At 46.3% G+C, this 23,818-nt stretch overlaps 1 protein-coding gene across 10 annotated transcripts in view; it reads right to left on the bottom strand.

Moving 5' to 3' along the window:
* Positions 1 to 23,818, bottom strand: part of TMEM39B (transmembrane protein 39B) — a 253,297-nt gene that overhangs the window by 44,458 nt on the left and 185,021 nt on the right. For all 10 annotated transcript variants that reach the window (XM_085648446.1, XM_085648451.1, XM_085648449.1 and 7 more), the window contains 2 exons: positions 3,461 to 3,800; positions 3,010 to 3,197 (listed from right to left, as the gene is read on the bottom strand). In XM_085648446.1, the coding sequence (XP_085504572.1) occupies positions 3,010 to 3,197; positions 3,461 to 3,800 (528 nt within the window). The remainder of the gene's footprint in view (positions 1 to 3,009; positions 3,198 to 3,460; positions 3,801 to 23,818) is intronic.

Here is a 23,818-nt window from a genome sequence, read left to right on the forward strand (position 1 = left end):
ATGGCTGGGTCTGAACTGGGGTGGCGATGTGGGTTAACGAACAATGATGGATTCAACCCAGATCTGTGACTGGGGGGTGAGTCTGAAAAAATGTCAACGCTCCGTCCATCATCTCTTTGTGTTTGCAATAGATGAAGAGGTGACAGGGCGAGAGAGAAGTTCATATTTTAGCTTGTCAATGGAGAAGACTTTGAAAGATTTGAATGTTGTTGTTCTCTTTTGAGTTGACTTTAGTAGTGTTGGTTGTTGGACGAGCACGGTAATGGGGATGGTGCGGTAGTCGGTCCAGCTCAGAGATATGGGAGATTTGAAATGGATGGTTGATGTGTAGAAAACAAGAAGTCCAGGTGCAGCCTTTGGAGTGTACTCACTGGGTATCATGCCAGGCCAAGCATACTTATATTAGTATTTACTTACTTACATACATACACACTTGGTGCTAGTAGGATTACTAGCAGAAACATTAGCAAATAAACATGTGAAAGACTAATGTACTTTCGTCAATGTGACCAAACTATTGTCATAGACATAACCAAGCTTTAGTATCATACCACAGGCCTCCAGCTATAACTCACTGACAAACCCTTAGTAAGCCGAAACTAAACTGGTGTTGCTTGTGTTCATGTCTAGATTGTATCTAGCAGTTTAGGCTGGACTGCCATATTGGTGCAGGATGAAGCCTGATTTGCAAATGGCCCATCTCTTTTTAGCGCAGCATAGTGGACAAAAACAATGTACTGGAATGCGACCACAAAAACTGCCATTGGGTGAGATCAATTCATGCATTTCTTCCAACACCTTGTGGATTGTTCAAAGAAGAAACACTGTAGATGAAGGAGGAAGAAGTAATGAATGGAGTACAAAAGCTAGACAAAGTTGCAGGAAACAAGTGTCTGTTAGATCGCCGGTACATGGACAGAGAAAATAAAGTGGGAGCGAAAAACTCATCAAGCTAGACAAACTAAAAAGACTTGTTTAAATTCCAAAAGTGTTGTGGTTACACATTGACAAATTTAGAGAGCTCCTGAGGGCAGACACTACCAACATACTTTCCTCTTAATAATGGTTCAGTGGCCCACCAGTAACTTTGTGGAAGGTGTACATGACCGTGATAAGAGAAGAACAATAACTATACAGCTTGGCTGAGAAAAGAAAAATGGAATACGTTCAGAAGATGGAAATTCACATACTGAACTTAGAAGCAGAGTTCAAATTAGATGCCAATGAGTTGTACCAATGAGTTTGTTACCACCAAGTTGCACCTCTGTCAATAGTTGAGTGAGTTGCAGTAGGCTTTTCTCACCTCAATGCAGATGTTACGATGAGGGGGACAAGGCAGGGAAACAAATGTATTGGCTAAGTAAACTTACTGACCAGCATAGGACCATCACAAGAATTAAAACAAAGGATAGTCAGGAGACCAGACTCCACCAAAATAGCTATAATAGTGGTAATATCTTTATTGCTTGATTATTAAAACCATTGCAATGTAATACATCATATAACAAGTTATATTATTTGCACATAAAACGTGCATGATGGTCCAACTCCATAATTGATGTAAAATATGCTCCATTCTACAGACAACTCTATGATCCTATACCTGGTGCTGAGGAAGAGAAAGTACTTGAGGGGGTTATTGCTTCTCTATCCAGAACTAGATTAGTTGTGCATGTGACATGATCCCTTCATTTTGAACAATTCACAGACGTTTGAGCCAAATGGCGCTCTGTTACATTTGATAAAATGAATGCATCAATGCTAGCCCACATCTCATAGCTCTGTGCGGTATCTTTCCTTCAGACATTAGCGAGGTGGTCACAGTAATTATACCATTAGAGGACAGTGGTACAGCTCAAAGCAGGTCCTAAACAGCAATCTCATTGCTAAATATACAAATTAAAATACTTGCAAAAATGTAGGCAAATAAAATAATGAAAAAAGCTAAAAAACTGATACACAGATTAGAGCAGTTTCACACCACAGTGGGCCACACAACATAATATCCAGTGGCTGAACACTGCCCTGCCAAGATCTATTTTGGCCGATACAGCTATACTGCAAAGGAGTTTGATAAATTGAATTGGGATTACTTATTCGCCTAGTTTAAGGCCAAAATAAAGAGAAATAACAACCAATTTGAGTTCATTCCTATTTAACGGGGCACTATACATGGCTACTCCTCTGTCTCCCCTCCTTTTTGTTGCCCTTGCAATAGAGTCTCTGTCTAGAATTATGAAATCACATCCCAGTGTGATTGGCTTCAAGTGGGTGTCTGAGGTGGAGGGAGAGGTCTCATTTTTGCTGATAATTTACTTATAGACATGAGTAGCCCTGAAACCTTTAGCCCAGTTGAGCACCATACTAATACCCTAAACCCAAAAATAGCACTATTGAGCATTCTAGATGAGATGGATATCAAAAGATTTCGAAAGGTTTTAATGAATCTAGGGTTGGTTATTGCTAAAAGGGATATTGCGCAGACCTGAAGGGTTGCTGGGTGTCCAGAGATTGCTAAATGGCAAGCTGGTATGAACTTCTGGAAGAATTTGGTAAAATAAGTTTATGATCTGAGGGGTTGTCTTAAAAAACACCATCAAAGACAGAGGAAGTGGATGGAAATATTAGAGAGACCATACCAATTGAACATTAATGTGACATGTTACGTCTGTGTTCAACGTAACCGGTTTCGGTCTGGCACTTTGATATGGAAGTAAGACTGTATCCATATGGTTTTAGTTTGTGTTAATATTTTAAAATGTTAATAAGAATGGTGCATTAAAAAAGTTAAAACACAAACTAAGCAAATACGTTTTTGGCACGGACACTATGCACAAAGATATGTGTACTTCCATTGTGAACACCACCTTGCATACAAGACAAAAGCGCACATCTATGTGCATGAGAGGAGTTTAAATGCTAGGCTTCTAGTATGTGGGCCCAGCTATGGTGCTACTTGTTGGATAGAGCATATGGACATTAAGCACGTGGGGCAAAGAGGATGCTTACGAGTGTTGAAGAACGTTGGAACAGAGGGACGGGTCCACCTTCTGCCAGCAGCCCAGGTGAGCAGCGGCTTTGTGCAGTAGGTCACAGTAGCGGGCAGGCAGTAGGTGCTGCATCAGGATCACTGAGGTGCTGATGGACACCAGGAGAAACAGTTCACATGACCACCTTTTGTCATAATACTGTGTGTTCTGTGAGGCAGAGAGAAAAACAAGTGTTGGCGATCTGTACTCAGCCAGAATGTTGTTTCTAGTTGGGACTCTCCCTCACTGTTCCCTGCCCTATCACCCTATCACCCTCTGATCCTCTTCACACCTCAGAGAAACCGCTTAAAATCTGCTTGCAAAGGAAGGTAGATCATTTCTCCCAAAACAAAGGCTTGCCCCATATCACAGTATCTGTTCAAGGTGAGGTGGTAGTGAAGCTCAATGAGTACTCTGAATAAACGTCCTACCTTCACAAACCAGATGGGCACAAAGGCCACATAGTAGGCACTGAGCATAGCGCTCAGTAGCACCTCCTTCATGCGCCAGTTGAAGTCCAACTTCAGGTACTCCACCTCATTACGAATTAGATCAGGCGAGAGGCAACAAGCATGTGTCGGCATAGCCTCCACTCCATAGATCTGTCGCGTATGTTGCCGCCAGGTTTCCAGCAGCACTGTTAGATAGTCTTTGCCCCGGCCAGTGTTCACCTCTCCAGTGTCCCTGGGACCAATGGTGGAGACCTGAGAAAATAATCCAGACTTCCGTAGGTCACAGTTCAACTGCAGGAAAGGTATGTACATCCCAAAGCTGCAAAGAAGAAGCAGGGTACAAAGACATAGCAGTGGATTAATATTTGCCTTAGTTCCAAATTTCAAAATAACTAATCACTGTGCATCCCAAGGCTTTTTATCGCTCTCACTTCACCCCTAGTCCTGCAGTAGCTACCAAATGATTGTTCAAGTTAGTTCACACATCTTATTGTCCCTTACAAATCCCCCAATATACAAAGATTGTTGCAAAATGGTTATGTGTGCCTGAAATGTGACTTCATCTAACACCTCTCCCCTTGACTTGCATCAATTGAGCTCTGCAGATTGCGAACACAGGCCTGTTACTGCGACACGTACACAACCCACGACTCAAATCAAGTAAACTCAGCGAATAATTCAAGACTGTGTGTTATGTGCTCCCATAACCCACTTTGGCACCAACATCAAAGGATCCCTCCATCAGAAACTGGTGTCCGTTACTGTGTTCTCCATCACTCCTCGCACCCCCACATACACACTTCTGGACTGTCACTAAGACTCTGTAGATGAGCAGTTCTACACCAGAGATCGTTGATGCCTACCCGGGGGCCCTACAACTGTTAAGAAAATTATATACAAGAGAATTAATATATATAAGAAAGCAATACTGAAAATGTAAAATGTGCTGTGAATGAGATGGAAGATGAAACTGGAGAAACAAGTATGGACAATTGGTGGCCTCCACTGAAGGACCCACTGAATATGCTGAAAAAACAGGGTAAACATTAAGAGCCAAAAAAACAAAATAGTATGCTAGACACTAGCTGATTACTTTTTTAAATATTTTTTTTAAATAAAACATTTTGATAAGGTCCAATTTTCCCATTCAAATTTCTATTTTTGCATTTATTTGTGAACTAAATTAAGTATTTCATCATTTATGTAATTGTTTGATGTATGCGTGTTTCTGTATTTTTGTGTATTACTTTGAAATACAAATCTTAGAGATTGCAGATGAGGGAGTCCCCGAGCTGCAGTAGCAATTCAGCTGAGGACCAGAGACGTCTGAATGTTAAGAGCCGCTGCTGTAGAACATGCACACAAGCCTGCTATGAAGAAGTCATCCGTTGCAAGGGTTTTGCACCTTTTAAGTTACTCTAGGTAAACATGCTCAACATAATCCAACTATTTACTTATTGGTTTCTGAACAGCATCTAGTTTACTGCCAAAAGCTCTTCCTGCACTCTAGGCAGAAGTCATGAATTGGGAGAGGTGGAAACCTCTAGTGTGTGCGTAGTGCTTGCTATGGCACAATTTATGTACTTGGAACAGATGAAAACAAATAGTTTGATTAAATCAGAACACCAACACCACTTTCAGAACAGACTTTAGGAGAAGTGATCAAGACTGCATAATCTGCAAAAAAGGGCTGTTCTACTCAAAGGGCTTGCATTTAACTCACCTAGCACAATTAAAAAGTTACTTACTTGCCAAAACAATTTTTCTGGTGGATACTATACCTGCAGAATTCCTAACCTGCAGAACCTACAGGCACCAGACTGGATCCGGAAAACTACAGAGCAAGGAGGTCGCTGGACTCAGTCGGCACCGGTAGTGATATTAGGCGATGCCACTGAGGCCACATACCGCCCACCCAGGCGCATCAACATCAGTTTCCCTCTTCAAGGAAAGAAGGCAGATTGATATTGATGAAAGATTGCAGTACCAGAATAAAGCCAGATGGGAATTTATTAACTTCCCTATAACACATTCATCAAATGGGGAGGCAGGCGCATCAGAGGAATCTGCAGGAAGAGTATCCACCAGAAAGATCGTTAACGCAGATAAGTAACTTTTTCTAATTCTACCTTCTTCTAATTTCAGGTTCCTCACCTGTAGAACACATTTCACAGCAATACCTTACCAATGAGGAGTTTGTTGGATGGTTAGACAAGGAAATCGTGGAAGACTGTCCTGGAATCAAAAAGTAGTGTTTTGAAAAGATGAGCAAGGAAGTCCACGCTACTGCCTTACTGATTTCTGTAACTGGGACTACACGAGTAAGTGCAGAAGTGGTTAATTTAGAACAGGTGGAATGGGCTCTAATTTCTGCAGGAGGAACTTGACGAAGCAGATCTTGATATAGAGAATGACCCACTGAGACAAAGGCCTCTTCTGTACCTCTATACATTTTTGGGCACCACAATAGCCAACAAACAGTTGGTAATCCGACTGGAATTCCTTGATGCGGTTCAGGTAGTAGTTAACTGTCCGCCAAGGATCCAACTGATCGAACTGGTTCTCCTCTTTTGCAGAATGAGATAGAGGGTCAGAAGAGTGATGGATTGTGCACGATGGAAAGGAGTGACCTACGTAGGGAGGAAATCAGGCCTGGTTCGTAACACCAAATCATCTAGAAAGAGGGTAGTGAAAGGAAGGCGACAGCTAAGGGCCTGTAACTCACTGACCATTCTAGCAGAAGGGACAGCAACCAAAAACAGTTTTGAAGGTCAACATACGAAGGATACAACTGTGCGTCTAAGTAGCTCCAGCGAAGTCATCCCAGCGCCAATGACGCACGCAGAGCCACATGACGACGCCTACCGACGCGCAGGGGTACTGCTGACGAAAACTTTCCGGATCCAGTCTGACGCCTGGGGGTAATTCTAAGGTAAGGAATCTATCACTATGTATTTCTTTCAGATATGTCAGAACGAGATTTAAGTCCCATTGAAGAACCACAAAGGGAGTTGGAGTTAAAGGTTGGTCTGGTGCGCAACAAAAATGCATGACAACAGGAGATTTAAACTGGAATGGCTGATCTGGTAGACAGAGGAAAGCAGACAAGGCAGCTTAAAACCCCATCATTGTCCAAATCGCTCATCCCCTCTGAGCAAGGGATAGCGTAAATTGCAGCTTTTAGGATAATATGTCTTGCAAGGGATCCACACCATTGTCTAAACACCACATATCAAAGTTGCCCCATCTGCCGGAATAAGCAGACTTTATGCAGGGGCAACGTGCAGACAAGATGACATGTACCATTTCTGGTGGCAGCTTAAAGAAGCATAGCTGTTCCAGCTCAATCTTCAAGTAGGTGGAGGTCTCGGAGATTGGGGTGCAGAACCACCACCACCCCCGACTAGGAGAGCAGTTCCATCATGACTAGTAGGTGAGTCGAGGAGAAGTGCAAAAGGTCCACATACCACACCCGTCTCTGCCAATCTGCGGCAAGGAGAATGAGTTGGGCTCGGTCTTGGTGAATCTTCTTGAGAATCTGAGGAATCAAGGGTATGGGAAGGGATACATGTAATGCTGTTGAAAGTTCCACTTCAACTGAAATGCATCCCGAAGGCTCCCCTCAACAGATTCGGAAGGGTACAGAACTGCTGGCACCTTGCCTTTTCAGAGGAGGTGAATAAATCCACCCGAGGAGTGCCCCAACGGGCGAAGATGTCTTGGACTCCCTCCAGCAGAAGACACCATTCATGATCAGCAAGGTAATGCAGGCTCAGCCTGTCGGCTCTGAAATTCAGAGACCCCGCTAGGTGATTGGCAGGGAGGCAGATCCCTTGGTGGTGAGCCCAAGACCATAGTCTCAATGCTTCCAGACAAAGAAAGTGAGACCCACTTCACTCCTTACTTGTTGACATACCACATCACAGTTGGGCTGTCCATCAAGATCTGGACTGACCGGTCAATGATGAAGCGAAGGAAGGCGTTGGGAGCCAGCCGAATCACCCACAATTCCGGAAGCATATATGAAGCAACCACTCTTCTGAAGACCAGATGCCCCTGATCTCCACATCCTCCAAATGGGCTCACCACTCTACTTTGGAGATTATCCGTCCCTGCCATAATCATGGTCGAAAGGTCATCCAATGTGCTAGGTTCACCTTGTTTCCCGCCAAGCCACTTCCGCCGAAGTGTTGGGGTAGATCACAATGAATTCCGACAGGTCTCTCCCATTCTGGAGCTACTGCCTGCTCAGGCACCACTGCAGAGCCCTCATGTGCCAACAAACATGCGTGACCAGGAGGATGCAGGAAGCCAGCAGACCTAGGAAACGCAGGACTCTCAGGACTGGGACTTTCATGCCTTGTTGGAAAGAAAGAACCATCTCCTGGATTTCTTGGATTCGATGTAATGGAGGAAAGGTATGGAGAAGGGTATGGAAAGATGAGGATGCCCAACCGTCTGAAATGGGCCTCAATTACTGTCATCACCTTTGTGAACACTCAAGGTGCTGATGTCAAGCCAAAGGGTAGTACCACAATTTGTTAGTGCATAGAACCCACCACGAATCGCAAGTATCTCTAATGAAACAGCAAGAGAAGGATGTGGAAGAACGTATCCTGCAGGTTTCTTGGACACCAATCAGTGACGAAACTCAAACATCAGTAGAAATTTAGCCAGAGTCCGCATCTGCTGTTGTTGGACTGCCGGGAGCAAAAGTAAGAGTCTTGTCCAAAACTGCAATATTAGCAAAGAGACCGGAAGTCCTTGGTCACAAGCGGAAGCTGGAGGCCCAAAGACCATGCTGTGGATTTACAAGCCTTAAACCGCTACAGTGCGGTGTCAACCGTGTCCACCTGTCTCCAAACAAGCCGATGCCATCATAGGGGAGATCCATCAGCTTAGCTTGGACATCAGATGAAAAATTAGACGCCCTAAGTCAAGAAAGGGTTTCATGCCGTCACAGAGTTGTCCATGGCTATGGTGACTGTCTGTGGTGTCCAGCCCAGACTTCATAATATGCCAGGAGGCATTCTATCCATCTGAATTGATCTCCTGAAAATGCTCTTTCAAGTCGGGGGGGGGGGGAACATGGTGGGGAATCATTTGGGTCATGTTCCACAAGCCGTGGTTGTCGAGGGCAAGAAGACAGTTTGCATTAAGGGACTCCATGTCCATACTCTCTGCAGAAAAGGCCTTCTTGCCCCAGGCTTCCAAACATTTTGATTCCCTGTCCAAGGGGGCTGTGGGGAAGGCAGTTCCAAATTGGGTCTCTGAACAAGACACCTGGATGGCCAAGGGAGGAATCGCCAGAAGGGGAGCGATAACGGTGGACAACATGCTGACTGACCAGAAGAAGGTTTCTCTCATACCGCCATGGTAGATATCAATAAAGTCTCAGTTTCATTAACCCGTTAACCGCGGCGGAGTTTTAATGAGTGGGTGGGGCCGCGTTCGGCCAACGAACGTGCGCAGCACTAGCCAGGAAGTGCTCGCGACGGCAGTTGGCCGTCGCGAGCACCGAACGGGTTAAAGGGGGAGAAGGGGCTCTGAAGTGGCCAACGAGGGCAGGAAAAACCACTGTGAGAAAGTTTGTCTTGGTCTCCATGGCGAGCAACTGTAAATCCAACATCTCTGCTGCCTTTCAGCACAACCTTGTGTAAAGACACGACCTCTGGCAATGATGGCCCAGTGCAGAAGTCCATAGCTAGGTCAGGTGAGGTGTCTAAGCCACTGGCCGAAGACAGGAAATAATCCACTGGGTCAGCCCTGTGCTCACTGTGCCACTGGAATCAAGCTGCACTTAACTAAAGAGCCCCAATCAGGTTGATACTGGTCTTGGGTTGCTTGTGTTCCGGTTCAAGTAGGTTTTTGCCTGTCGAACAAGTTACTTACCTTCGGTAACGATATATCTGTAAGAAACATTAGTTAGTTAGATTCCTTACCTTAGAATATCCCCAGGCATCAGGCTGGATCCGTAAAGATTTTTCGTCAGCAGTTCCCTTGCACGTCGGTAGGCGTCGTCTGCGACTCCGCGTCCGTCGTCGTGATCGCCAGGATGACGTCGGAGTACTTAGATGCCGGCCTCGCGCGCTGACGTCAGTTCTGTACATATCTTTCCGCGCCAGCAACACAGAGCCATGCAAGAAACCAACACTGGTGCCATGAAACTAGGGCCCTGAAAGGGATGACCTTAACCCTAGATATCAGTTCGCAGAACGGGGAGGATGGGTGGGGCGGTAAGGAATCTAACTAACTAATGTTTCTTACAGATATATCGTTACCAAGGGTAAGTAACTTGTTCATCTGAAAGAAACACGTTAGTTAGATTCCTTACCTTAGAATAGATACCCCAGCACTACCAACCCCGGTGGTGGGTCTGCGAACCAAGATCACACCAGGAAGTCCTGGAGAACGGAACGGCCAAAGAAGCCGTCTCTCCGGACTTCGCTGTCCAGGCAGTACTGCTTGGCAAACGTGTGCAGCGAGGCCCACGTTGCTGCCTGACAAATTCCTGCAGAGGGACTCCCCGTCCCAAGGCAATATTAGCCGCTGTGGCCCGAGTGGAATGGGCCCTCAGCCCCACAGAAGGATCCTTCTTAGCCAAGGAATAACAGGCCTTAATGCACAAAACGACCCACCGAGAGATGGTCCGCTTGTGCACTGCACGCCCCTTCGAGCCAACGAAGAGTTGGTCGTCCACCCGGAACTGTTTGGTGCGGTCCAGATAGAAGGAGAGCGCACGCTTTGGGTCCAGACGGCGGAGCCTCTCTTCCTCTTTCGAGGGATGCGGAGGCGGAAAGAAGGTGGGCAAGGTAACAGACTGTCCGATATGAAAGGCAGTAACCACCTTAGGAAGAAAAGAAGGGCGAGTCCTCAGAACAACCTTGTCCGGTTGGACAGAGAGGAAAGGATGTTTAGAAGAAAGCCTGGAGCTCACTCACTCTTCTGGCAGAGGTGATGGCAACCAGGAAAGCAATCTTGAGAGTCAGAAGACATAGAGGACAGTTATGAAGTGGCTCAAAAGGAGCGCACATCAGATATGTTAACACCAGATTCAAGTCCCACTGAGGCATTACAAAAGGGAGAGGAGGAAACATGTGAGTAATAGATATCCCTTGATGGTGCTCAGAGCAGAGCCCTGCTGGGCCAGGGAAAGAAGAAAGAGGAGAACCTCAGAAAGAGGGGCGGAAAAGGGATCCACAGCCTTTTCTGTGCACCATGACAAATTTGTTCCACCTGCAGGCATATACCGTTTTAGTGGAGGGATGCCTGGCTGCCAGAATGACATCATAGACTTCTGGAGGCAAGTCAAATGGCATCAACTGCCGCCGCTCAATCTCCACGCATGGAGGTGGAGGCTGGACAGGTTTGAGTGGAGGACCGTCCCCTGCTTCTGCGACAGAAGGTCCTCCCGAAGAGGCAGTCGAATCGGGGGATCGATTGACAGTCTGAGTAGCTTGGGATACCAGTATCTTCGTGCACAATCTGGAGCCACAAGGATGACTTGGGCCTGGTCGCGCCTGATCTTCTTCAGCACTCTGGGCAGAAGTGGTTTAGGCGGAAAGGCGTATAACAGACATGTCTAGAGGCGCAGAGCCTCCTGACAAAGGGTCCACGACCCCACCCCACCCTGTTTGTTGCAATACCACATGGTTGGTGGTGGTGGTATCCGTGAACACCTGCACTACACTTCCCTGGACAGAGGGAAGGAATGCCTTCAGTGCAAGCCGGATCGCCCGCAGCTCCAATAGGTTGATATGAAGCCGGGACTCCGCCGGAGACCAGAGGCCTCTGATCTCCGCCTCTCCCATGTGGCCCCCCCATCCCAGGAGGGATGCATCTGTCAACACTACGTGCTCCGGTTGGGGTAGGGAGAGGGACCGGCCGCAGACCCAATCGCGGTCCGTGAGCCACCACTGCAACTGTCTTGCAGTGCCCTCCGAGATCAGGACGTGGTCGGACAGGTTGCCCTGATGTTGAGCCCACTGGAACTTCAGATCCCACTGCAGAGCCTGCATCCGCCACCTGGCATGATGTACCAGCAGGATGCACAAGGCCATCAGACCCAGCAGCCGTAGGGCCATCCTGACCGAAACTCGGGATAAAGGCTGAAAGATCGGAATAAGAGCCTGAATATCCCGAACCCGCTGTTCGAGAGGATAGACCCGCAACTGCGCCGAGTCCAGAACCTCTCCGATGAAGAGGAGCTTCTGGGAGGGACTCAGATGGGACTTCGGCACGTTGATGGAGAACCCCAGCGAATGCAGGAGGTCGGCCATAGTCTGGAGGTGGGAGATGACAGTTCGGGGCGAGCCCGCCTTCAACAACCAGTCGTCGAGATAGGGGAAGACTGGAACCCCTAATCTGCGCAGATAAGCTGCGACCACCGCCATCACCCGAGGGGCACTGGTGAGGCCGAAGGGGAGCACGGTAAACTGAGAGTGCTTGTGGCCTACCGTGAACCGCAGGTAACGCCGGCAGGACGGGGATGTGGAAATAAGCGTCCTGCAAGTCTAACGCTACCATCCAGTCTCCAGGGTCTAGGGCAGCCTGAACCTGAGCTAAAGTCAGCATCATGAACTTCTCCTTCCGGAGGAAGGCATTGACGCTCCTGAGGTCAAAGATAGGGCGTAGGTCCCCTTTGCCCTTCTTGGGAACCAGAAAGTAGTGGGAGTAACAACCCCGACCTACTTCTGGGCCAGGAACGTGCTCGATGGACCCCTTGGCCAAGAGGGCCGTAACTTCCTCCTGCAGAAGTCGCAAGTGATCCCCCGACATGCGGTGGCATGGCTGGAGGGGTCGCCTCGAAGGGGAGGGAGTAGCCCCTTCGGACGATTTGCAGCACCCACCTGTCCAAAGTGATGGTACGCCAGTGGAGCAGGTGATGGCGAACTCTGCCTCCCACTGGCGTGGAATGGGCCTGAAAGCTCGGACTAGGAAAGCTTTGAGGCAGATGCTGCGGGAGCAGATGTGGACTGACCGGCTCTTTGTCCCCCTGCTCCGCCACGGCGGAATCCACGTCCGTGACCATGTTGAGGCTGGTTCTGCGGCCTGTGGCTGGACGAACGTGCGGGGGCGCCCCTTCCTTGGCCACAAAAGGGATGAAAAGCGGAAGTTTGCTGGCGCTGGGCCGAGATTTCCAAGAACTTGGCCGTAGCCCTGGAGTCCTTAAAGCACTCCAGCGCGCTATCCACTTTGTCGCCAAAAAGGCGATGGCCAAAGGGCATGTCCATGAGGGTGCTCTGGACATCCCCTGAAAAGTTTGTGGACATCAGCCAGGCGTGACGACGAATCGCCACCGTCGTCGCAATCGCTCTACCCAGCGAGTCCGTGATGTCAAGTCCACATCGAATGGAGTACCGCCCAGACGTGAGTCCCTTGCTCACTTTGTCACTGGATTCAAGCAAGCCTGGCTGAAGACGGCTGAAATGCCAGAAACCGGTCCTAGGAAGCTTGTTTCCGGTCCAGGGAAGACATGGCTTGGCAGTTCGGGCTGGACTGTTCCCATGAGGCACAGGGTCAGACTGATTTGCATATGGCCATGTCTGAACTGGGGTGGCAGAGTGGGCTAAAGAACGGTGATGGATTAAACCCAGATCAGTTGACTGGGGGTGAGTGCTTGCAATGTTCAACACTCCGTCCATCATTTCCTTTGGTTTCTGCTTTGTTCGCCATAAGTTGGCAGGGTATGCTCAGACGGGAGTCCCTTGCTCACTTTGCCACTGGATTCAAGCAAGCCTGGCTGAAGACGCCTGAAATGCCAGAAACCGGTCCTAGGAATCTTGTTTCCGGTCCAGGGAAGACATGGCTTGGCAGTTCGGGCTGGACTGTTCCCATGAGGCACAGGGTCAGACTGATTTGCATATGGCCATGTCTGAACTGGGGTGGCAGAGTGGGCTAAAGAACGGTGATGGATTAAACCCAGATCAGTTGACTGGGGGTGAGTGCTTGCAATGTTCAACACTCCGTCCATCATTTCCTTTGGTCTATTGTTAAGGCAGACAGGCTGGCACTGAGGACAGGAGAGTAGAAGCCATTTGTCATACCGGTTTTTCAAGGCGCGTGTCTCTCTTTGGTAACTACACATCTGGTGGTGGGCTAAGGAGCTCTGAGTGTCGAGAGAGGGGTCTCGCCATGTTGGGAGTGGGAATAAGATGCATCCTGGGATAGCTAGATGCCATACTAAATCAGGAGGGAGGAACATGGTAGCCCATTGGCTACCAACCTTATCCAACTCGGATGGCATTTTCTGAAGATAAATAGGGCACCCAGAACTCCAATCTCAACCAACTTGGAAGAAGGAACGAAGAAGGACTGCCCTGCTGCACCAAGGGACCAGTGAAGAGAGGTTACACCAACATGAACCGCACCTGGTGGCTAGAAGAAAGGGACTGTGCCTGCTGTGTCCTGCTCAAGAAGAAGCGGTCTCTAGAGTCCAGTCAAGCCAAGAGAACTCCAAGTTGACTGGCCCCTTGTTTGCAGCACAAGGATACAAAGCCTGGAGAAACTAACTGGGGAAAGTTGGTTGCCCGAAGTCTTCCAGCCTTTACAATCACAGAGGACCAAGACCCGAACCACATAGTTGCACCATAATTCGCTGCACCCAGAAATACTGTTGGAGTTGCTGCAATCTCAGAAGGCGAGTTATCAACCCAGGAAGGATTGGCCTGTGACAATGGTCGACTGGTAGTTGAGTGCTGACTGGATTTCGGCCAGAACGGAGAGGACCTCATGGGACGTTGACCTTGCAACCAAGACACCCACGCCATCTTCATGGACCAAGAAATCCCTGTGGAAAGACCTGCGTCGACACGCCACATTCACAGCATCCTTAGAGCATCTGCAGCATCCTTCATCCAATGCATCAGTATCACCACATAAGGCACCATTGTAACGCAGATAAAGTGCCTTGAACTGTTGAGGATGGCTGCTTCTGTGAAGGTAACTACTTGAGGACATTGCTGGTCTCCCTGACTAGCCCCTGCTGGGGTTGGACATCCCAAGTACTTCTAGCTGACCACGTGGACACTTCCCTAAGTTTTCCTAGAAAAAGTTTTTAAGTGTCCAGTTTGTTGACTTTGCTGAGGCTTGTTCGAGGTTGAGTGAAATTGGTTAGATTTATTATTGCTTGTAAAATATATATCACTGAAACCATCCAGGGATCTTTTTCATTCTCGTGTCTAAATTCTTATAAAAATGCAGTCTATTTTTATAAATTGGTGTTGGTTTTCTTAAGTGTTGTTTTTATTTGTTCTTCAATTGTTTTGGTGCTGCTTAAATGCTTAACAATTTTTCCTTTGTGTAAGCCTTGCTGCTCAGTGCTCAGCTACCCAGGGTTGAGATTTGGGTTTCAGAGACAAAACATACTGGACCTTAAGGGGCTGGTAAGCGTATTAGTCAGTGAGGTCACACAACCACACCATATAATACACCCCATTTCCCCACCACACTCCATCCCTCATCTTGCGGTTGAAATATTTCATGGAGGTGTGCTCTATAAGCCTCTTCAAGCAACCTCTGGGCCTCCCTGCAAGAGTGAATCTGAGGCGGTGCCGTGTCTGGAGCCCGAGGAGGTGGCAGTGGTGGTGGAGGTAGCAGTGGAGGTGGCGGCAGTGGAGATGCTGTCCACGGCATCGGCTGCGGAGCAGAGTAGTGGAGCACTGGGCTAAAGCAATGTGGCAAGGGCATCGGTTCTGATGCTTCATCCCCAAAGGGTGCAAGCTGAAAAGGCTTGAAGAGTGGCAGAAGCAATGGAGGTGTTGGGGGCCTGAAGGTATGTTGGATAGCGTCAAGGCTCTGGCGAAAATTGAATACATTGTGTTTAGGAACACTGCTTGGTCCAATCTTGAAGTCGAGAACTCCGCAAAGGCCGGAGTCAGCGTCAGAGGCTTTGATACTGGAGGTCTGTCCGGAGCGGAGTCCAAAGAAGGACTGCGGAGAGCAACTATCTGCGTTAGGTCGACAAGTTCCAGTTGCAAGGACAAAGATCCTGTGGGAGACTGAGAGCGACAAGGAGACTTACCTTTAGAATGTTTCTCCTTCCTCCTATGCTTCCTCTACTTCATGGATGAGGAAGACAATGGAGAGGAAATGTGCCCATAACGCTTCCGGTGTCTGTTTTTGTCCTCTGCTCAGCCATGACAAGATTGGCTTCCGACTCCTTGATAGACTTGGGATGCATGCCGATGCATGAGGAGCAGATCTTCGAGTCATGTTCGAACCCCAAGCACCACAGACAGACAGCATGGGGTTCTGTATTGGACATCTCTGTATAAATGTTAAATTTGTTATGGAAAATTTCCTCAGCGAGTGAAGATTCGTGTTGAAGGTGCAGAAAAAAGGGAATGGACGTCAATGCACCTGCACAGTTATTATATGGCATCAGTGCATCGCTTGATGTCACTTACAGCGCAGACCTTGTTCAGCGGCTTCTATCGGTGACCTCATTGCTCTGAAGTTTTCTGGATTCAGCTTGGCACCTGGGTTTTTTTTCAATACGCAAGAAATCTGCTAGTAGAAGTATCCATCAGAAGATGTCACAACAATCAAGATTACCACCTTTAATAATAAATGTTTAATTCTATGTGCTTTGGTTCAAATTGAAGTGACATAAGTAGATTCCACGTAAGAAGTTGAGATCAGCATGGGAGAATAAGGGATTTAGGTTAGCCCATCTGGTATCTTGAAAAAGGAAAGACTTCTTTTTCTTTATACATGTTATGAGAACCCTAATGAACCTGAATGAATGCATAACTTAGACAGACGTCTGTAGTTATTTTGTTATGCTGAAAATGTGTTCCAGGTTTCGGCAGAGATGTTTAGTGTTTGTGAATATTAATGGATGTCCAATGATGTAGTTTTCTTTTTCGAGGCATGGGGTGAAGTCCTCCGTAGACATCACTGCCTTCAGGCAGATTTTATGGCAGTAGAGCTTGTAGTGACTGCAACGTTCCAAACTCCTTTAATAAGGAGAACACACTTTGTGCCCTTTCCTGTATTGGCACTTGCTTGATCGTTTACTTTCACAGTAGACCCTATACTGTCTCCAACAGTGGAGGAATCTTTTTTCTTGCAAAACTCTTTCCTTTGGTTGGTGGTTGTTTTTGTATAAAGTCTAATTTTCACCTAACGTGGACAGCCACAAGACCAACTTCCCACAAGTTATGCCATTCCATTTGCAGTGGAATAATCCTAACCCCTGCATACACGGGTGTGGTGTTTGGTGGGGGTCTACAACTGATCTGAGATTGATGGGGCCTGCATATGTCTAGGTATAGTCTCTACCCTCTGAGGCTGTGGACTTAGTTGCAATAAAGTGTTTGCTCTTTGGTGGTAGACTAGTTGGTAAGGAGGTGCGACTAATTAGCGATGATTTGGCTTTACATTCTGAGTAAGATGATTGCCCCCCTACATTAGAATTACTTGCTGGAGAGGACCCCCTCCCCCGATTTGGCACACACGGTCTTTGATTTTTAAATTCGGGGCCATTGTAAACCACTTGTCCGAAATGTTCTCCATCTAATGGCATGTTGATAACTGAGGCAGCAAGATCAGGGTAAAACACCCAAAAAGAAGAGCCATGCATGACATCTTAAGACAAGACAACTCGTGATTTGCATACTCCATGTTTATGCTGCATCAAGAGGCTTTGATGCATGTATTTACAACCATCTTTTTCTTGTGCACCATTGTAGTGGCCAATTTACTGAGATCTTCTAACAAACACTAAAGAAGACCTTAAAAATCCATATAGGTCACAAAAAAGTCCAGAAATTCGTAATACACCAGGACACGAACACAACAGGCTCTACTGTCTTTCCCAAAACATCTTCCTCTTTTTACCTGGTGGGGGACCTAATGCTGGTAATAGGACAGATTGTTTTCACGCAGCAGTGACAATAACAGTCTGTTGTACGGTATAATGAATGTAAAAAATTATAGTTTGTATTTACCTGAATCCTTGATGTGATTGACCTCTAAATGCCGGATGCACAAATATCTTTACCAATTTGTGCTTCTCTGGGCAGCAATGATAACAACCATTGGCATAGCCAATAGGTCTCGCCTTTGGGACCTTATAAGTTTTTAGCCATGCAACAGTTGATGTTATTGCACCAAGGATATTGTGTTGCATAACTAAATACTTATAAGGTCCCAAAAGCGAGACCTTTGACAAAGCTGCCGATTGTGCCAAAATGTGTCACAAATAAACGACACCGCGATTTGGAATCTGGAGTGTGGGTTGCGTTATTATGAAGAAGTTTGACTGATATTAAAAAAAGTCCATATACATTTTTTTAAAAATTGAAATTTTAAGCTTTTTAAATTGCTCTTTATATATGTAGTAATTTGAAATTGGAATCTAAACGTTAATTTGATATCCTTATCTTGATTTGTTCGAGCAGCGCAAGTACAACAAACAGAATCTAGTATGGATGACTGGTGGCTTCAATGTGTAATTTTATTCGTGAATTAAATATTGCATAATTTGTGTATGTGTTTGATATGTATATATGTATATACTTGTTTATGTATTTTTCTGTAATGTCGGGGTGTTCAAATAATTGAAATTGTTCAGGCAGGGGTTCCTGCCTTCCAGTAGTGATTCATCGCGGGTCCAAAGATGTCATAAACTTAAGAAACAATGAGCGAGATTGTGGCTCTAGGTCACAAAAGCCAGCTTAATGTGCTGATATGGGTCACCCTCTCTCTCTCTCTTCGTATTCACCAATGCGAACTCCTAGTAAATTAAAGTTTTAAGCAAGAATGCTCCACTGTGCACATGCTACCAAAAACAATCACACAATTATGCAACAAGTGAACCCAGAGCAAAAATGTGCCACGGTGCTATGCCAATGACAGAAGGCGCTTTGCAGATGCAGTAACATGCAAGTGGGTCACTGAATACTGCTATATGCTAAACGGTGTAAGCAGAAACATCTTTTACATGTAAAGGCTACTGAACCACCAATGACAGCCTCGCTAGTGTGGTAGCAGACACAGCCTGCATATAGCAGGCAAAGAACTATCTACCAATCATAGTGCTAGACTGTGAGAGAAGCAACGGAGAAGAGCTGTAACACGCAATGAAGGACCTTCCTTTGTGGGAGTGGGAACAACGCACACATTTAATCTTGTATGCAACAAACCACAAATGTGTGTCTTGTCTGGTGCAACCCAATGAAAAAAAAAATAATTTCAGACAACACTCGCACTGCATTTACACTTCATTACACACATTGAGACAATGTTTTACTATAGGACTTTGTGGCGCGACGGTAGCGCGTGCGACTCCAGATCAGGAGGTTGCCTGTTCAAATCACGTCGGGGTCACATCCATTTTATTTACTGCAGACTTTATGTAAATTATTATTTTCTAAAGTGTAACCTACATAAATGAAGAGAGCAAGCATCACGATTTCACCTTTAAACGTTCATTTAGGAGTCATGGTATATGTTTAGTACCCAGGGACGAGTGTGGTGAGTGCAGCAGGCAGCTGAGTGAATGAATAAAGATGTTTTGTTTGCCAGTGGGAGCAAACACTGCTGTTTGTTTTCTATTCATGGAATATATGGATTTAACATCATAATGAGGCTCGATGGCATATCATATTGTGCTGCCAACGGGTTCGTTAGCCCCTCACACTTAAAACCCACCAGTACAGAAGCAGGAAATGCCAGCAATAACTAGAACTGGGAGAGAATTGATTAAAGCAAAGAGGGACATCGTGATTTTGTGTGCAGAGATTAAGACAGTGGCTAACCCATTAAAACGTTGCATTGACGGGAGTTGCGAAAGCAGCCAAAACGACTTAGTCGACATACAGTGAACGTTAACCAACATTTTTGTGTCTATAGAGGAATAAACAAGCCGGTAATGACGTGCTGCCGCGAGTTGTGTGCGCGTGCGCACACGTGCAAAAGTGGAACGCGAAAGTGAAACTGATCGCGGTCCAGATGGCGCCTCAGATCGTGAAAGCTGGCGGGTGCAAGCGCTAGGCCATCAAAAGCATGGGGTAGCACTTTGAAACCCCGCTTACTAAATGTCTCGCAGGGCAGCGCATGTGCTGGCTCAGACGAGACCTAAAAATAGGAATCAAAGTTATGAAGGACCAGTTGGTCCGATGCCGCATTTGGGTGTAGGACGAAACTCTGTAGAGCTTGACTGCTCTTAATACCACTTTTCACTATGTTCCGATCTATGTTTTTTATGTGTATGTGTGTATCTAGTCGCCTATTAGAGCATGAAGGTATTTTCGAAAGTTAGATGCTTGGCTTTTCATCTCATGGTCTAGACGTTTTTTTAATTTGAGGTCGAGTAGGTGTTTTCAGCACCCAATAAAGTGCTGCACTGTGTGCAAAGTCAAAGATCAAATGGCATAGTTTCTTTTTTCAACTTTTTTGTCTTTGTGGTCTGACAATCTGTGGATGGTTAGGCCCTTGGGTAAAGTCAAAATGTCACAGGATGCATTTATGCAAATAGAGTAAAGTCAAAGATATCATTAATTTGTTAATCAGAAATTTTATTTTCGATAATCTGAGCTGATTCCACTTCATTGATTGCTGTCCATTGGAGCCAACAGGCAGAATATCCTCAGTTTCAGGAAACTGACAGACATCCGGTAAAGCAAGCCTAAAAGAGTCACTGTGGTCATATGGAAGAAATAAATTACACACCTTATACAATTCTATCCACAGGAACAGCTCGTGACACTGAGCAAATCGTACATGTCAATATCAGATGTCAAAAGGATAGAGTAAATGTACAAAATGGAAAACGTGGAGTCATTTTCAAATGACACAGGCAGCTGGGCCCTGAGGAGCAAAAAATAAAAATCTGGAAAACTCCAGGCTCTGATCAATTTACATCTTCAACTTACTACCTCCTGCTGATCCAACCTATCTGCAGATGGCATCTTGAGATTAGGGTAGTAAGGGTTTTGAGTCAACATACAAGTAATTTAAACACCTATGGTCGAAGGGGTGAGGCAGAAATACTTGATTGCCCCTTCTGGCTCAATGACAAGGTAGGCTGTCCCCATCCTGTTTGGTTTGGCACCGTGTTGAAATCCCTGTTGTCTAGTGGGCTCTTGAACACCCCAATCCCTCTGCCCCCTGACTGTTTTGTTCCTCTTGGGGTGGGGTATAGCCCAATGCCATGGTGGGCTCACCCACTCCTCTTTGCTCAAATGAAAAATCCCTCGAGCCTACTGGGCTTTATTTATTTGCCATTATTTATTTATTAGGCATATCTTGGTCAAGATGTTCAGTTACCACTGAAATTCGTGTCGCCTCTCGGAGGTGTGCATCAGGTCAGTGTACCACGACTGCCTCAACCACTGGAGGCATTACTATCAATCTCATTTTTTGAATGCCTAAAGCGTAAAAAACAAATTCTGACCAGTAAAGAGTCACTTATTTAGCAGCGCACTATGTGTTACCTTTCTTTTATCAAAAGTTCACTCTCCCTCCTGTGAGCTTCATTCGTGAAATCTGGACTCAAAGTTTTGGGGTTTTTATTTTGCAATTGAGAATGGGTCAATTAAAGGAAAACCCCAAACACAGAAAACATCTTAGAGATTATCTTCAAATACCAATTTCATGGTTGTCCAACACCTGTACGTTCAAAGCATCCACCTGAATGTTTTCCGAATGGTTGGCCTTTATGGTGCTATTATTGGCTAGCAGCCACTTCTAAATTGTTTCTCAGTTTCCAGTGACTAAATATGGATTTGGTGCCACCCTGTTAGTTGAGATAACGCATGCTTGTGTGGAACTCTCTGTCTGAATCAGAACACTGTACTTTAAAGAATGCCTTAAGGGCTAAATGGACAGCTACACTCTCCAACAGCTTGGTATGAGAGTGGGTTCTTTTTGGAGACTAGAGCCCTTGATTCACCAAGTGATGCAGATAAGGCCCAACCTAATGCAGACAGGATCCCTTAGAATTGTTTAAGTCGGGAAGTTTGATGGAATTTAACCATTACCAGAAAATACGGTACCACCACCAGAAAGACTGAGCTGCAGCTTGAGACAGGATCAATTTGTCTTGCCAACTACCATCCCTCTGACTCCATTGGTCCACTAGACCCTACTGCAATGATCTCATGGGCAACCTGGCATTTCGGACAATGAAGATACATCGCAACAATAACCCTAGGAGTTGCAAAACCTGACTAGCTGCTGTGTGATGAGACTGAGAAGACAACGCTTGTTTTCAGTCAACTAAATTCTATCCAGCAAAGGAAATACCTTTCCATGCAATATGCCCTTAGTTGTACACTTAGCATAGATCGCCATCTGGTGTTGGGCCCGGATGTTTGCAGTTTGTTTTTCTTCTTGGACAGTCTTTGGAAGTCACGAGTTTGGTGACTCCTCCTTCGGTCCGTACTGCGCATGGGCTTCGGCTCCATCCTCAGATTGTTTTTCGCCAACAGGGAAATGATGGAGCGTAGTAATAACAGTGAGAAACCCATGTGTTGTATCTAAATAAGATGTACTGGAACGGATACAGGTAGCCGGGGAGGCGGGTGGGCGTGTACAACTCTGCAGCTCTACATGCCAAGAACAGATGCATACTGGTAAGTAGCATATTCCGTTCGAGGCATATGAGCTGCAGATTGTACACTTAGCATAGATTATATAGCAGTACCCAACCTTAGCGGCGACCACCGGTATCCGTTGCAGCTGTTTGAAAAAGTGTCTTTAGTACAGCCTGGCCCACCCTAGCTTGCTGCTTGGAATGCACATCTACACAATAGTGTTTTGTGAAGGTGTGCGGTGTAGACCATGTGGCTGCTTTGCAGATGTCATCTAAGGGTATATTCCCTAGAAAAGCCATAGAAGCCCCTAACTTTCTTGTAGAGTGGGCTTTCGGAGGAACAGATAATGTTCTCTTTGCCTTTTGATAGCAAATTTGTATGCATTTTACAATCCACCTAGCTATCCCTGATTTAGAAATGGGGTTGCCTGTATGTGGTGGAGAGAAGGAAACGAACAATTGTTTAGTCTTCCTGAAGGGTTGCGTTCTTTGTATGTAGTATAGCAACGCCCTTTTCACATCAAGTGTGTGTAAGGCCCTTTCTGCAACAGATTGGGGTTGCGAAAAGAAGACAGGTAATTCCACTGATTGATTGAGGTGGAAGGGGGAAATGACTTTGGGCAGAAACTTCGGATTTGTGCGAAGTATGACCTTGCTGTGATGCATTTGTATGTAGGGTTCCTGTATGGTGAACGCTTGTATTTCACCAACCCTTCTAAGGGAAGTGATAGCTACAAGGAAAGCTGTTTTCCAGGTGAGAAACTGTAGCTCACATTTGTGCATTGGTTCGAAGGGCGGACCCATTAGTCGTGTAAGAACTAAATTTAGATTCCATACAGGGGAAGGTGGTGCCCTGGGAGGAATTACTCGTTTAAGGCCTTCCATGAAGGCTTTAATAGCGGGCACTCTGAAGAGTGATAAATGCTGTCTGTTTTGTAGATAAGCAGCGATCGCTGCTAGGTGTAGGCGTATGGATGAATATGCCAGGTTACACCTGTGAAGATGGAGCAGATAGCATATGATGTGCTGTATGGATACATCTAGAGGGTTGATTGTATTGTTACGGCAGTAAATTACAAATCTTTTCCACTTTGCGGCATAGCATGCTCTAGTGGTAGGACGTCTGGCTTCCATGATGATGTTCATGCAATCAGGGGGAAGGTTAAGGTATCCGAATTCTAGGATTTCAGGAGCCAGATCGCCAGGTTGAGCTGAGCTGGGTCCGGGTGCCTGATTTCTCCATGGTTCTGGGTTAGGAGGCATGGGGATAGATGCAGTTTTTGATGTGGTACCACTGACAGTTGTAGTAGCGTGGTGTACCACGGCTGCCTGGCCCACGTAGGAGCTACCAGAATGAGTGTGAGGGAGTGCTGTTGTAGCTTCCTGACCACTAATGGAATTAGTGGGAGAGGTGGAAAGGCGTATGCAAATCTGCCTGACCAGTTCATCCATATCGCATTGCCCTTGGACAATGGGTGTGGGTATCTGGCGGCGAAGCTTGGGCATTTCTTGTTTTCGTGGGTGGCGAAGAGGTCTATCTGAGGATGCCCCCACTGTTGGAAGAATGGGTGAAGAACTTGTGGATGCAGTTCCCATTCGTGTAGTTGTTGTGTTTGTCTGCTGAGCAGATCTGCCATGGTGTTTTGTACGCCTGGAACGTGCTGTGCCAGGAGAAAGATGTTTTGGGGAATTGCCCATCTCCATATGCTCTGGGCTAAGCGGGAGAGCTGGGGAGAGTGTGTCCCCCCCTGTTTTTGGATATAATACATCGCAGTCATATTGTCTGTGCGAATGAG

The sequence above is a fragment of the Triturus cristatus genome, chromosome 3_2 (assembly GCF_964204655.1).
Source record: "Triturus cristatus chromosome 3_2, aTriCri1.1, whole genome shotgun sequence".
NCBI classification, from domain to species: domain Eukaryota; kingdom Metazoa; phylum Chordata; class Amphibia; order Caudata; family Salamandridae; genus Triturus; species Triturus cristatus.